This window comes from Erythrolamprus reginae, chromosome 3 (assembly GCF_031021105.1).
Source record: "Erythrolamprus reginae isolate rEryReg1 chromosome 3, rEryReg1.hap1, whole genome shotgun sequence".
NCBI lineage: Eukaryota > Metazoa > Chordata > Lepidosauria > Squamata > Dipsadidae > Erythrolamprus > Erythrolamprus reginae.
The window spans coordinates 74,336,121-74,351,096 of record NC_091952.1 but is presented as its reverse complement, the minus strand read 5'-3'; the positions used below and the strand labels follow the sequence as shown (position 1 = coordinate 74,351,096).

The 14,976-nt window shown below is 38.6% G+C and overlaps 1 protein-coding gene across 1 annotated transcript in view; it reads left to right on the top strand.

The window, feature by feature from the left end:
• BEND5 (BEN domain containing 5) overlaps positions 1 to 14,976 on the top strand; it is a 1,001,406-nt gene that overhangs the window by 898,234 nt on the left and 88,196 nt on the right. The window contains exons 10-11 of the mRNA XM_070745887.1: positions 883 to 1,035; positions 12,751 to 12,913. Of these exons, the coding sequence (XP_070601988.1) occupies positions 883 to 1,035; positions 12,751 to 12,913 (316 nt within the window). The remainder of the gene's footprint in view (positions 1 to 882; positions 1,036 to 12,750; positions 12,914 to 14,976) is intronic.

Here is a 14,976-nt window from a genome sequence, read left to right as displayed (position 1 = left end):
AAAGGTATAGGAGATATAGGAGAGCAATAGGACAGGGGACGGAAGGCACTCTAGTGCACTTGTACTCACCCCTTACTGACCTCTTAGGAATCTGAATAGGTCAACCGTGGATAATCTAAGGGTAAAGTGTTGGGTTTGGGGATGACTCTACGGAGTCCGGTAATGAGTTCCACGCTTTGACAACTCGGTTACTGAAGTCCTATTTTTTACAGTTAAGTTTGGAGCGGTTAATATTAAGTTTAAATCTGTTGTGTGCTCTTGTATTGTTGTGGGTGAAGCTGAAGTAGTCACCGACAGGCAGGACGTTGCAGCATATGATCTTGTGGGCAATACTTAGATCTTGTTTAAGGCGTCTTAGTTCTAGGCTTTCTAGGCCCAGGATTGTTTCGAGTGGAGGAGTGAAGGGCTCTTCTGGTGAAGTATCTTTGGACATTTTCAAGGGTGTTGATGTCTGAGATGCGATATGGGTTCCAAACGGATGAGCTGTATTCGAGGATGGGTCTGGCCAACGTTTCGTAAGCTCTGGTAAGTAGTATGAGACTGCCGGAGCAGAAGCTACGTTCATCCACCTTCCCTGAGAATCAGGCCTCTGCTTGACTTTTTTCCAGCCTAAATGAGTAGCAAAATCCCATTCAAAGTATGAAAACATCCCAAAGAAAAACCTACTCCAAGAATCCTTTCTTACATGCCTTGCTTGTGTGATGTACATAAAAAGGGGTAGAGCTTCTCTTGTACAGTTCTGACTGGGTTTTTCTTTTTTCTTTTGACCCATGGAAACCCCTGGGAATTGCTACTTGAGTTTCAGAAATGACATTGCCACTCCTATAGCTAGTTTCCTTCTTGAAATGTATCTTCAATTTACCTTATGTAATTTCTGTGCAGAAAGTTACCCTGGAATTCTATATTGACATCCATGCTCACTCCACTATGACGAATGGCTTCATGTACGGGAATGTTTTTGAAGATGAAGAAAGATTTCATAGACAGATTATTTTCCCGAAGCTGCTCTGCCAGAACGCGGAAGACTTCTCCTTTGTAAGAAACATTTCTTTTACTGCATGCCTTTTTAAACAATTTTTTTTAATAGTAGTAAATAAGATCTAGTCACAAAACACAAAATCTAACATGAAATCTAAATTAGCCAAATATTTTAAGAATTAGATCCAGCTCTTTTGCCAGAGAAAACAAAGGTTTGCATGCTGATTTACAATGACAATTACCACGTCATAACCAATAATATAATTGTTAATAATAATAATAATCTGTTAATAATAAATAATAATAAATTGTTAATAATAATGATGAATTCTTGAACAGTACAGGGTGATTTCAAAAGGATTTTCAAGAGAAGGGTGGAAAATGTCTACGGTATTTTTAAGCTTCTACTGAATGTGTTTCAAGGTTGCTGCTGAAGTTATTAATAAAAGTTCAGGGGAAGGTTTCCCCATTACATTCCAAATGTCTTTGAACTACAGCTTGAAGAATGACCCATAACAAGTTCATGGGAGAAAAGAAATCCTTTTTCCAATTTCTGAAGCTTACTAATCGTAGCTGTTTGTAGCTTAAGGTCTGGTATATTCTCCTGCATTTTATTCTGACCCATCTTGTACATGCAGATAGAATAAGGCAACTCATTTTGGAGACACAATAGTAAAGGCATATACCTTATTCCCCCTGACTAACTTTTCTGGGCCAGTTTGGCAGAAAAGTAGTCGGTTATATCTCCATAAACCTGTGGCCCTTTTTCTTATTGGTTACTTGTGTGCTTTTGTACCCTGAATAACATTTCAAATAATAAAATAAAATTATGCATATATTTCCCCAGATCATTACCTGGCAATTCGTTGATTTTTACTGGATTGCAATCTTGTATGATTTTCAGTACTTTTTGTAAGGTGTCAGAAAATTGGGGGGGGAGGACCTCAGACATTTTCTCCAAAAGAAATATTTTCTAAGGAATGAAGGTTCAGCTTTAAGCCAAACGAACTGCCATATTCAAAGGTGTTAAATATTATCTTTGAATAGCAGATGTCTGGGACAAACAGCTGGGGAATGCTAATACCTTTCCTTGCTCCTTTCTAGAGACATAAGATGGCAAGTCTGGAAATAGCACAATGTAGATTAAGCGGATCTTTGGCTTGATATAACAAGGCAGACATTCCACAAGCCCCAAAACAGGTCTTTTCATGCAAGCAATTTTCATTTTCTATATTGTATGGCATTTCTTCCCAATAGTAATTTCTTCCCCTACTATGAATTTCATGTCCCTTGATACTTTACTTTTATGATGATGGGAGTCTAGCCAGCAAGCTTTACCAGTTGATATTTCAACTGGTGATTTGTATTTAATTATATATTATTCCAATCACAGCCTATGGTAAAGATTTAAGGGCCTGAGGAAGAAAGCCATTTCAGCCTTTTGCTTCACTGAAAAGAAGAATTAAAAAAAGCAGCTGAGTCTGCATATTAGAAGCAAAGCAATCAACAAAAACCATTTGTCTACTGGCAGTAATACTAGCTGGGCTATTCTTTCTTATCAAACAGTACTAGAGAAAATTGTTTGCCTCTCATGGGTTCATTTAATAAAAATTTGCAAATAAATTTTGCGTTATAGACTTGAGGATATTGGCATGGGTTTCTTCTTCATGCTTAGATATGTATTTCCAGAAAAGTTAGAGGATCAAGAGATCAATTAAATACTTTGTTTCCAGAATTGCTAATTGAGGCCCTAACAAAGGGAAAAGTAGGCACAGTTGTAATAGGTACACTGGTACCTCGACATACAAGTTTAATTTTTCCAGACCCGAGCTCGTAAGTCGATCAATTGGCATCTCGAACGAATGCCTTTAGATTTTGTTTTTCGCGCCGAGATAACTGGAAGCAAGCAGATTCTTGCGCCACCTAGTGGAAGCTCGGCTCGTATCCCCAATTTGAACTCGGGTATCAAACAGAAATTTTGCTCGCGTCGAGGCTCGTAACTTGGAATACTCACATGTGGAGCAGCTCGTATCTAGAGGTACCACTGTATCCATAATTATATATATATATCAATGGTTTAAAAGAAGGCAGGATTGATAAAGGACTTTCATTATAACAAAGGGATTATTTTTCAGCAGGAATTAGGATACTTTGTCATCAAAGTATCTGTTACATACTTTGTGTTGTTAGAATATTATACCACATGTATGTGCTTCTTTATTCCTGTAAAGTTGTGGTATTTTCTTCAGCCAACCGTAGCATTACTCAATTTGAACAAAGGACCTCGAACACTGTAAGGCAGAAGGTTACTGATTCTTCCTCTTAAACTTTCCTGATGTTCCCACTGTAGAAGGACACACCCAATTATATCACGTGGTCTATTCTCAGCACCCTAAGCTAGCCCACAGACTCTTCTGTGATGAGGGACTTGTCCATATGTGAATATTGAGTGACTTAATCCCTGGATAGTTCAGTGGATTTCAAGCTGGCTGAAGCGTAGACATCAGAGAGTTATTGTTAATGGCGAGTATTCTGAGCAGAGACAGGTTACAAGCGGTGTGCCACAAGGGTCTGTTCTGGGTCCTATTCTTTTTAATATGTTTGTGAGTGACATAGGGGAAGGTTTGGTAGGGAAGGTTTGCCTATTTGCTAATGATTCTAAAGTGTGCAATAGGGTTGATATTCCTGGAGGCATCTGTAATATGGTAAATGATTTAGCTTTACTAGATAAATGGTCAAAGCAATGGAAACTGCAGTTTAATGTTTCCAAATATAAAATAATACCCTTGGGGAAAAGGAATCTTCAATCTGAGTATTGTATTGGCAGTTCTGTGTTAGCAAAAACTTCAGAAGAGAAGGATTTAGGGGTAGTGATTTCTGACTGTCTCAAAATGGATGAGTAGTGTGGTCGGGCAGTAGGAAAAGCAAGTAGGATGCTTGGCTGCATAGCTAGAGGTATAACAAGCAGGAAGAGGGATATTGTGATCCCGCTATATAGAGCGCTGGTGAGACCACATTTGGAATACTGTATTCAGTTCTGGAGACCTCACCTACAAAAAGATATTGACAAAATTGAACGGATCCAAAGACGGGCTACAAAAATGGTGGAAGGTCTTAAGCATAAAACGTATCAGAAAAGACTTAATGAACTCAATCTGTATAGTCTGGAGGACAGAAGGAAAAGGGGGGACATGATGGAAACATTTAAATATGTCAAAGGGTTAAATAAGGTCCAGGAGGGAAGTGTTTTTAATAGGAAAGTGAACACAAGAACAAGGGGACACAATCTGAAGTTAGTTGGGGGAAAGATCAAAAGCAACATGAGAAAATATTATTTTACTGAAAGAGTAGTAGATCCTTGGAACAAACTTCCAGCAGACGTGGTTGGTAAATCCACAGTAACTGAATTTAAACATGCCTGGGATAAACATATATCCACCCTAAGATAAAATACAAAAAATAGTATAAGGGCAGACTAGATGGATCATGAGGTCTTTTTCTGCAGTCAGTCTTCTATGTTTCTATGTTTCTGGGTGAATTTGTTTAAGAAATATCCACCTGGAGATATTTTATTTGAATATTTAATTGGACTCAGAATTAGCATAAATCTATACATGTGTAGGTCAGTGTTCCCTCTAATTTTTTTTTGGGGGGGGCGGAAAAGTATAGTGTCTGAGCGGCAGTCCCTTCAGGACTGGGCGGCACAGAAATAATAAATAAATAAATAAATAAATAAATAAATAAATATATGAATGAATGAATGAATGAATGAAGGAAGGAAGGAAGGAAGGAAGGAAGGAACGAACAAACAAACAAACAAACAAAAAACCCACCCTGTTTTGCCTCAGAGAATTTCAAAATAAAATATTGTACTGTGTGTCTATAACAGTGAGCTCATAATATGGCAACTCTATCAATATCAAAATGCCACTTAAATAGTTGAGCTAGTTTCAAACTAGATTTTGATTTTCTTTCTCTCTTCCTTACTCCCATTCTTTTTCTTTCTCTTTTCCTTCCTCTCTTTTTTCTATCTGTTTCTCTCTCTTCCTCTCTTCCTCTCTTTCTCCTTCCCTCTCACTCTTTCCCTCTCGGCTTCTGGGCAGGTTTGGAAAACTCTGAGTTGATGATGATTTTTAAGTGAGCGATTGCTCACTGCTCAGCTTAGAGGGAACTATGGTGTAGGTTACTCTGAAAATATGATTGCACCATGGCTAACTGCTCTTCTTGTGCTCCTTAAATTCATACCTTGCTGCTGCCTTATAATGATTCTTATGAAGGCAGGCATGCTTTTTTTCAAACCATGACACTCACACAAATTGCAATTGAAAAATAAACATTTTGTCTGGGAAGGTCTTCTATAGAACAGAAACTGCAGACTTTCTCATTTTATTTCTGCACCTCCAATTAACAAACTCTACTCCAAATTGATAGCTTACTATATAATATCTATTTCTGTAGCTAATGAGGAAAATGAAACCGCATTATCGAACGGCTATTTGTGAACATTGCTGGTTTCTTCCCTGTAAATTTGGATTAATGACTAATGTGCAAAATATCTCTATTCAGTGGTGGGTTGCTACCAGTTCGCACTGGTTTGGGTGAACCGGTAGTGGCGGGAGACTCTGCCCAACCACGCAGGCATCATCAAAAACACTCTGAGCATGCACAGAAACTTTTTTGCATGCACAGAAGCGTTGTGCACATTCAAAGCTCAAACATGTGCCTGCGCCCGCGCACTCCCATTCCTGATCTGATAGCAAAGGTAAGTGAAACCCACTACTGTCTTTATTGTTATGTTCCCCCCACAACAGAGCTCTGATATTTGAACTAAGCATAGTGTCATTAGATGAAGTTGCCTTCACAGGATAAATATGTTTGGTATTAAATAATAATTTATTTATTTTTTATTTATTTATTAGATTTGTTTGCCGCCCCTCTACGAAGACTCGGGGCAGCTCACAACAGCAATAAAAACAATATAACAGTGGAACAAATCTAATATTAAAAACATATAAAACCCTATCATTACTTAAAAACCAAACAGCAACATTCATACCAAACATAAAACAAAGTATAAAAAATAGCCTGGGGGGAAAAGTGTCTCAACTCCCCCATGCCTAGCGGTATAAGTGAGTCTTAAGTAGTTTACGAAAGACAAGAAGGGTGGGAGCAGTTCTAATCTTCGGGGGGAGTTGGTTCCAGAGGGCTGGGGCCGCCACAGAGAAGGCTCTTCCCCTGGGACCCCCGCCAAACAACATTGTTTAGTCGACGGGACCCGGAGAAGGCCAACTCTGTGGGACCTTATCAGTCGCTGGGATTTGTGCGGTAGCAGGCGGTTCCGGAGATACTCTGGTCCAATGCCATGTAGGGCTTTAAAGGTCATGACCAACACTTTGAATTGTGACCGGAAACTGATCGGCAGCCAATGCAAGCCTATAATAAATAATAGTAATAAATCTTATAGTGCACGTTAGAATTTAAATCTCAACAAATTGCATTAGTAAATTAATTATCAGATTATGAAATGTTGCTCAAAATGTTTCTGCTTCCTCATCTTCTGAAGAAATGTCACCATTACATGATTAAAATAGAAATTTGTGGTATTGATTTAAGGCTAATTCTCTCCCATTAACATTACAATTAGAAAAATCTGCTGGACACTGTCCTGGAGTCATTTAAAGATTCATGTGATTTAACTTCCATAACTGGTCTATTAAGGGGGAGGCCTTATTTCTGATTTTAAAAAACCAATAAGAATCATTTCTTTCAGTTCATTTATATTTTTCTTATATTCAGAAATGTTCAAACTGACAATCCCACACCAACTTTAGTAAAATTGAACACATTTTGCAAGCTAAACTATCTATAAATTGCAAAAATGTTCACAAATAAAGGGGGGTCTGCCTTTTATAATCAAAATAAAGCAATATGCATAATTTTTTTCAGTTCAATTTTCATATCATTGTGTGCAGAAATGTTTCAGACTACTTTCCAAGTGAAAAAAGTTTTCAAATTGACCAAACATAAGCACTTCAAATGAAGAGGTTTTGGTCCGGGTCAGGGTGACCTGGGAACAGTACAAGTGTGACTTTTTTTTTCAGCAAGAAAGAAACCCCCCACCCCCACCCCCCCAAAAAAATCTTCATAGAGAGAACCCCTGAAATGATGAAAAGTCATGAAATTTCAAGTTTCAGATATGCAGGGAACTTTGATTTCGGGTCTCACAGACCCGAACAGAAGCAGGGGTATCTCCACAAATTGTATTAGTAAATTAATTATCAGATTATGAAATGTTGCTCAAAAAATTTCTGCTTCCTCATCTTCTGAAGAAATGTCACCATTACATGATTAAAATAGAAATTTGTGGTATTGATTTAAGGCTAATTCTCTCCCATTAACATTAGAATTAGAAAAAGCTGCTGGACACTGTCCTGGAGTCATTTAAAGATTCATGTGATTTAACTTCCATAACTGGTCTATTAAGAAGAATCAATGGATAGTTAAGGCATACAAGAGACTAATTCATATCCTGGGCATTAGCTCCAGTTTCTGGCATAATAAGGAAGATCATTGAGATGTAAGTTAAAATCCAGGCAGAGTGTCTGATAATAGACCTGAATTCAATCCTGTCAAATAAGATAATAGGGATCTTGAGGAACTGCAGTTTCTAAGGTTCCTAATGAACTGATCACATTGCTTTATCATCCAGCAGGCACAAAGCAAAGAGGAAATCAAAGGAAAGGAATATGCTTGATTCCAGGCCAGAAAGCTGACTCATACCTTATCCATGTCCTAAAAATTGAGGCTTCCTTTACTAATGTATTATTCAACAGGTTGCCATGAAAATGGTCAAGACACTGAAATGGGTATATTCTGCTGTTAAGTGTCATATTATGTAGCATCAGTCATCCATTAGTTCCTATCCCATTTCACAGCTCATCTCAAATGTAGGTGCTCAGCTTTTACAACCCTGTAGAATGGCCAGGAACATCTCTACCACCTACCACTAACTATGACCATCAGCTGTTGTCCCCCCCCCCCCCTCTGATAATCTCTTAGCCTGAGCTGAAGTTGGTGGCAACTGAGGAATAGAGGTTTTCAGTTGTGATGTCCAACTTAGAAATCAATTTTACTGGGACATTCTACTGGGACAATGGATCATTTAAATATATTTTATGAAATAGTGAGGAACAGTATAGAGAAATATTTAGTTCTGTCTCTTGAATTTGGCATCAAATTCTGTTTTGGCAGTGGCAGCAGAAAGAAGAGATTAGGAGAAAGAAGTCTGTTTACAAAATGCAGTTTGATTATAAACTTGTCCATTTTACCAACAGCATTAATAAAAGTGAAGATTTCAGATCTGAAGTGGCCTCTTTTTTGTTCTCTGTAGGGCCAGGCTGAACCCAAAAGAGGGGGTCAAACAAGTCATTAGTCATGAGTCCCTGCATGCTCACAAGAGATCTAAGTCCAGCCCACCTTGAATGCCTTTTTAATTCCTGCTCCTTTCCCTTAACCATTAGTAGCACAGATTCTTGTAGAGAGCTTAAAGCTTGTAATAAATCTCTATGCTCATTTGAATTGCCTGAGTCTCCTGATTTCCCTGGCATGTGACATTCGTTTCCGCAAAGCTACAACATAAAAAAGCATTAAATAATGTAAAAAATCTCTGCAAAATACAATCAATACATGTAAAAGGAAAAAAAGGAGGGGGAGAGAAAAATATTTCCAACCATGCCTTTCTTACCATGTCTGTATCTCTTCTACTTATTCTTTCTTATTGGCTTTCTTTTTCCATTTCTTCACTTCTTCTCAGGTTTCACTACATTCATCTCCTTATGTAATAAAATAGCAGAATTCTCTTACAAGGCTCCAAGGGATGAACTATGATAGTGCTTAGAACTCCTTAGTTCTAAGAAATATTGCTAGAGCTAAAAAAGAAATAGTGTTTCATCTACTTCGAGGTAACCTGTAAGATGCTATGAGTTTTCAGGCAAGAAAACTATTAATTCAAAGTGTTGGTTATGACCTATAATGCCCTTCATGGCATCGGACCCAGAATATCTCCGGGACCGCCTTCTGCCGCACGAATCCCATGGACCGGATAGGTCCCACAGAGTAGGTCTTCTCCGGGTCCCGTCGACTAAACAATGTCATTTGGCGGGACCCAGGAGAAGAGCCTTCTCTGTGGTGGCCCCGACCCTCTGGAACCAGCTCCCCCCGGAGATCAGAACTGCCCCCACCCTCCTTGCCTTTCGTAAAGTTCTTAAGACCCATCTCTGCCATCAGGCATGGGGGAACGGAGACATCTCCCCCGGGCCTATACAGTTTATACATGGTATGTTTGTGTGTATGCTTGCTTTTAATAATGGGGGTTTTAGTGTTCTTTAAATTATTAGATTTGTTCTTACATTGTCTTTGTTATTGTTGTGAGCCGCCCCGAGTCTATGGAGAGGGGCGGCATACAAATCTAATTATTATTATTAATAAAAATAATAATAATAATAATAATAATAATAATAATAAACTAAGAAGGCTAAAAATCCAGACATTTCTAGCTAAGCCGGTATTTCTGAATTACAATCTCTGTGGATACTTTCACTTATCAAGGTCTGCCATGCACTGGTTCCTTCGAAGGCCTAATTCTAAGAGATAGAAGGAGGTTTGTGCTAAATAAAGTATCTGTATACTTGTTTCCTCAGGCTCTGATTACTGACAACTGTGCTATGGCATGGAATAAAGCAGCATATGACCTAGTCTGAAAAGACATTTGGCCTCAAGAGAATTTGATAGGAAGAGAAGTCTTTGATTGCATTGTCAATAGTTCACCTGTATTCTAGAAAAAGAGTTTCCTCAGCCTCGGTGTTGTTATTTCTTCACAGTACGATCCAAAGCCATTTCTGCTTTGGAGGAACACACTATATTAGTGAAGGAGAAAAAATAGGACAGTCATGCATGACATACTTATCAAAACACATGGAGCCACTTTTAATAATTAGATATAATTTAGAAAATACATATTGTTTAAAACATCTTTGAAATACTTTTTTTAGATGATGGAGCACAGCAAGGAAACAATTGAGAGCTAAAAATCAGTATGTTAAAGAATCTTGCCTTCATTCTCTATAGAAGATATTTAAGCAGTGATATGACTTCAGAATTCTTTCTTTGCACTGATACAATATTTCTTTAATGCTAAGTACTTACATGATCCTCGGAGTCTTACTGCACTCAGGTATCATTATTACTGAACTCGAAATAATAGAGCAACAGTTAAATATGCAGGAGTACAGAACATCAAAGTATTTCCTAAAACATTTAACCCTTTCAAGATCAGCTTGAAATAACACCTAATACTTTTATTGAATGCATGGCAACATTGAGATAAAAATGTACAGCATTTCATATTCTGCCCTGGTATCTTTCCAATCGTATCAATTTGCTTCTGTATACACAGACCTAATTAAAAATAAAATAAGACAATTCTTTTAATATGTATGTGAAAATCTATTAACAATATGGAAAGTGTCATCTATTCAGGGGTGGGCTGCTGCCCAGACCAGGTGCAGGGACAATGCAGTGGGGTAGCAAAAATGGAGCTCCACCCTAGAGCACCCAATTTGCACTGAAAGATGTTGAAAGAAAATGCAGGGCGTGCTGCATAAGCCACGCCCACAGTCTGGTAGTAAAAATTTTGGTAGCCCTTCACTGCATCTATTGTAATATTTATCATTTCAGTACATTTTCTCCTTAGAATCCAATCTTAAAACTTAATCTTGGGAGATGATGCATACTTCTACCTGTCCAAAGAAGTACAAAGCAGTGATGGCGAAAGTTTTTGGCACCAAGTGCTGAAAATGGAGCGCATGTGCACATGGGAATTCCGAGTGCCGAAACGGGAGCACTTTGTGTGCACACTTCTCTGGGCCGTGACCAGGAAGAGAAGTTGTCAAAGGGGGCATGTCTGCACCAGAAAATGTACTTCCGGTTTCTAGTGCATTCATTCACACTGGTTTGCAAATCTCCCGGTTATTGCCATAAATGCACACACGCTGATCAGCTGGCCAGCATGCATGTTCACACTAGAAAATGGAAGACCAGCTCTTCCAGTTTTGGGCACTGCCACACACGTAAAGGCCAACTGATCATCATATGCGCATGTGTGCCAGAAAGCCAGGAGAGGAATGGACACGCATACCATAGGTTTGCCATCATGGACACAATGGATTGGGCCTACATTAGAATAGTTTAACCTCTTGGTTTCTATGTTCCCAGTGAATATCTCCTACAAATTATTGTTATAATTACAACTTTATCAACATTCTTGCAAGGAAACTGTTGTGGTTGACTCTGGCCCAGCTCCTGCTCCAGGGGATGGGGAGGTGGATGCAGGGGAAAATTCAACATGTCACAGCCCTGTGTTATTGCCAACTGAATCAGTTCAGAGTTTAGTTTCCTCAGACGAAGAAGAAGGTGGGAGTGACTCGGCAGAGGAAGGCTTGGCACACAGCCCAGGCAGTCAATCTCCCTTATCTTCCCTTGATTCAGATGATGACATTTTGGACCCACGCAAGCGCAGAACTATGTGTAGAAGAGACCAAGTAAGAACATATTACAGGAATTAAGTGAGGCCAGCTGTGTTTGGGTGGGACTCCAATAATTAGGGCTGCTGCTATAAATAGCAGCATGTGGGTTTGGCCATTGTGGAAGAATATCTGATCGGAGTTCGTCAGGAACCCTGTGTTTTCTGGACTTTGTTGCTTTTTCACACCATGGAAAACAAAGCAGAGCAACGTTTGTGTGTGTGTCTCACTTCGTTGGAAGAAGAAGGCGTGTGAAGTTTCTTCACAGCTGCTAGCTAAGTACTTAATGACTGCTTAAAGGAAATTGTACAGACTACCTGGTTGTTTTGGGAAGAGTGCTCTTTGCAATACAAAAAGAGTGCTTAGTTTATTTTGAATTTTGTGATAAAGAACATTGTGTGTGTCTGAAATTTGTACCCTTGAATTTTCAGGAGGCTCCTATCAGACAGCCCGGGAGAACAGAAACTGGTTTCAGTTTATTTGTTCACGTTTTTAAGATGGCCCGAATTGTATTTGCACAGAAATGGAAAGAAAAAACAATACCAAAAGATACTGAAGAATTTAAAAAAATTATAGAATGTGCAGAACTAGATATGATGACTAAACGTTTAAATAATCAAACTGAAACAGAATATTATAAAACATGGGACAAAGTATACAATTGGTGGAATTTTAAAAATGGTATTAATAATTAATTATAATATAGAATGAAATGGTAAATAGTATTACTAATAAACTTTTTTTTCTTTTCCTTCTCCTTTTGTATAAGTATAGAATATTTTAAAATATAAAGAAATTTAATTAATAAGTTTAATATTAAAAATATAGAGTTGAATTTAACAAGAAAGTAACTTACATGTGTGGTATTTCTGCTTAGATCTGATTACAGTTAGGATTTTTTATATTTCTGTATTAGATAGACTTCTACGACAAGCGGAGCAATGGTAGCTCCTTAAATGTTTAGTGTTGTATGTCTTTGTTTGTCTTTTTAAAAAATTCAATAAAAATATTAAAAAAAAAAAAGCACTTCAAGGCTCCTCAGATGTGGTCACAATTTCCTCACAACATTGGTGCTTTATTTGGAGTTTATGAAAGGGAAGTGGGAAGAATAAAAATCTCTACTTGCATGGAAGACTTAATGCATTTCCATGCAAAAATCCCATTTCATCCACTCTCATCTTTTTCTTCCCAGTCAAGCACTTCCTTCAATCGAGATGCTGTTAAGGCAGGGACAGGACGTCGTTTCCTTGGTGGCCTACTGGATGACACTTCTTACTGCTATACACTGGAAGTCTCATTTTACAGCTACATAGTTGGAGGAACCAGTTCTACGGTCCCTTATTCAGAAGAAACATGTATCCTTTAAAGAAGTTTCTCTTTGCTCTGACGAGTTCTGGAAATTAAAGGTAAACCAAATCCTTAGTAATTCGTGTTTGCAATGACTGTCTTAGGAAATGGATTAATGGGATGACAGTGAGTTAGGAAAGTTATTAAATGAGGTTTCTCATAGAAACATTTCTTCTGTATGGGACTTCATCTCTAAAGCCTTCTGGGAGGGTTTGTCAAGGTTCACCTACTAAACCAGGAAGATTTTTCCTTTATGATATCTAGTTCCTTCTGCCCTTTCAATCCTTTGTGCCTCTGTGCAGTGTGGCTCTCAAATCTACTGAGGAGCTTTACAGGAGACCTACATGTGGATTAAAAAGAGGGAGACAGAGAAAGAGGACAGGAAATCTTCTTATTAGGAGCTGCCTTATGTTATGCCTTATATATAAGATTATTAAGCTGTTCTTATATCCTTTGGGACAATATATTGTGGACACAAATTTATCCCCCATCTGCTCATTCTTCATACAAGCAGAATGATCCACATTGTGTGACAAGTGGTAAATTTGTTATCTCTTAAATCTCTTCTGAGCTTTGGCCAAAGTTGCTAAGAAACACTTTTAGTCTGGGAGAAAATGCTAATGAGTATTCAAGAAAGGCTATCCTTCTTTGGGTTATGTTCTCTTTTTGTCTCTTTCCTGGGGGGGGGGGAAATTATTATTTTCTCCCCCTTTGAGGGATGAGAACAGATTGGTCTCTTTATGTCCATGCAGATGTATTATACTGATGTAACTACTTCCCTCTTGCTTCATACACAACCACTATCAGACAGCCAGAGCCAAGAATAAAATGTAGATAGGAATTATTATATTTTGTGGTGATGTTCAGAATAGCTGGAGCCGCAATTTGATTTCCCTAGACATAGATGATCTGCTATTCCAAAACTATCACAAGCTGGCTATGGAAAATATAAGCTTAATAATCCACATATTAATGCCAAGAAAGGTATCCTACGAGCCTGAAATGTCCATTTCTTCTTGCTAAGAAGAAAATTCTCACTTTTCCTGAACAGTAGTATGATAATCATGTTTGCAAAACATGGTTCATGAAATGAACTGCTGTTAATAAAAGGCAGGAGGCTGTCACAGCTGGGCTTTTTTAAAAAGTCCTTCAGATGAAATAAAAAAGGTGGATGCTACTCTTATTGAATTGGGAGTGGAGTGAACTTACCTACTTCAACACCACTTCTCTTCCATCTATTGTTTCCTTATTTTTGATGATGCATTACAGATAGTCCTTGGCTTATGATTCTAACTGAGCCCCAAATTTATTTTGTTAATTGAGTTTTGCCCCCATTGCCACAATTGTTCAATGAATCACTACATTTGTTCAGTTAGTAACATGATTATTATCATGTTTTTTTAGACTATAAGCCATTCCGGACTATAAGAAACCCCTAGCTTTTGGGGAAGAAAACAAGAAAAAAAAATCTGCCTCCCAGCAATTTGCCTCCTTGCAGCAAACAGGCTGGTGAGCTTCAGCACAGCCTGCTTTAGCATGAGCAGATGTTTAGTGGTCGAATCGTCCTCCCAGAATACCACCTATCAGCTGTTTCAGGCTGTGGGGATCACCACCACCCATTGCTGCTGTCACTACCCATTTGCCACCACCTATTGCCACCTCTGCATGCCTCATTTTTGGCCTCCATACATCCTGGTTTTTGCTTCTGCACACCCCATTTTTTGCCTCCATGCATCCTGTTTTTGGCCTCTGCATGCCCCATTTTCAGCATCCATACATTCTGTTTTTGACCCGTTGGAATGGGCAGAAAATGGGGCACACAGGGGCTGAAAATGGGATGCATGGAGGCCAAAAACGGGGTGCATGAAAGCTGCGGTAGGTGGAGAGGCGATGGATGGTGATGGTGGTGACTGTGGTAATGGATTTATTTATTTATTTGATTTTAATGCCGCCCTTCTCCTTAGACTCAGGGCAGCTTACAACATGTTAGCAATAGCACCTTTTTTTTAAACAGAGCTAGGCTATTGCCCCCACAATCCGGGTCCTCATTTTACCCACCTCAGAAGGATGG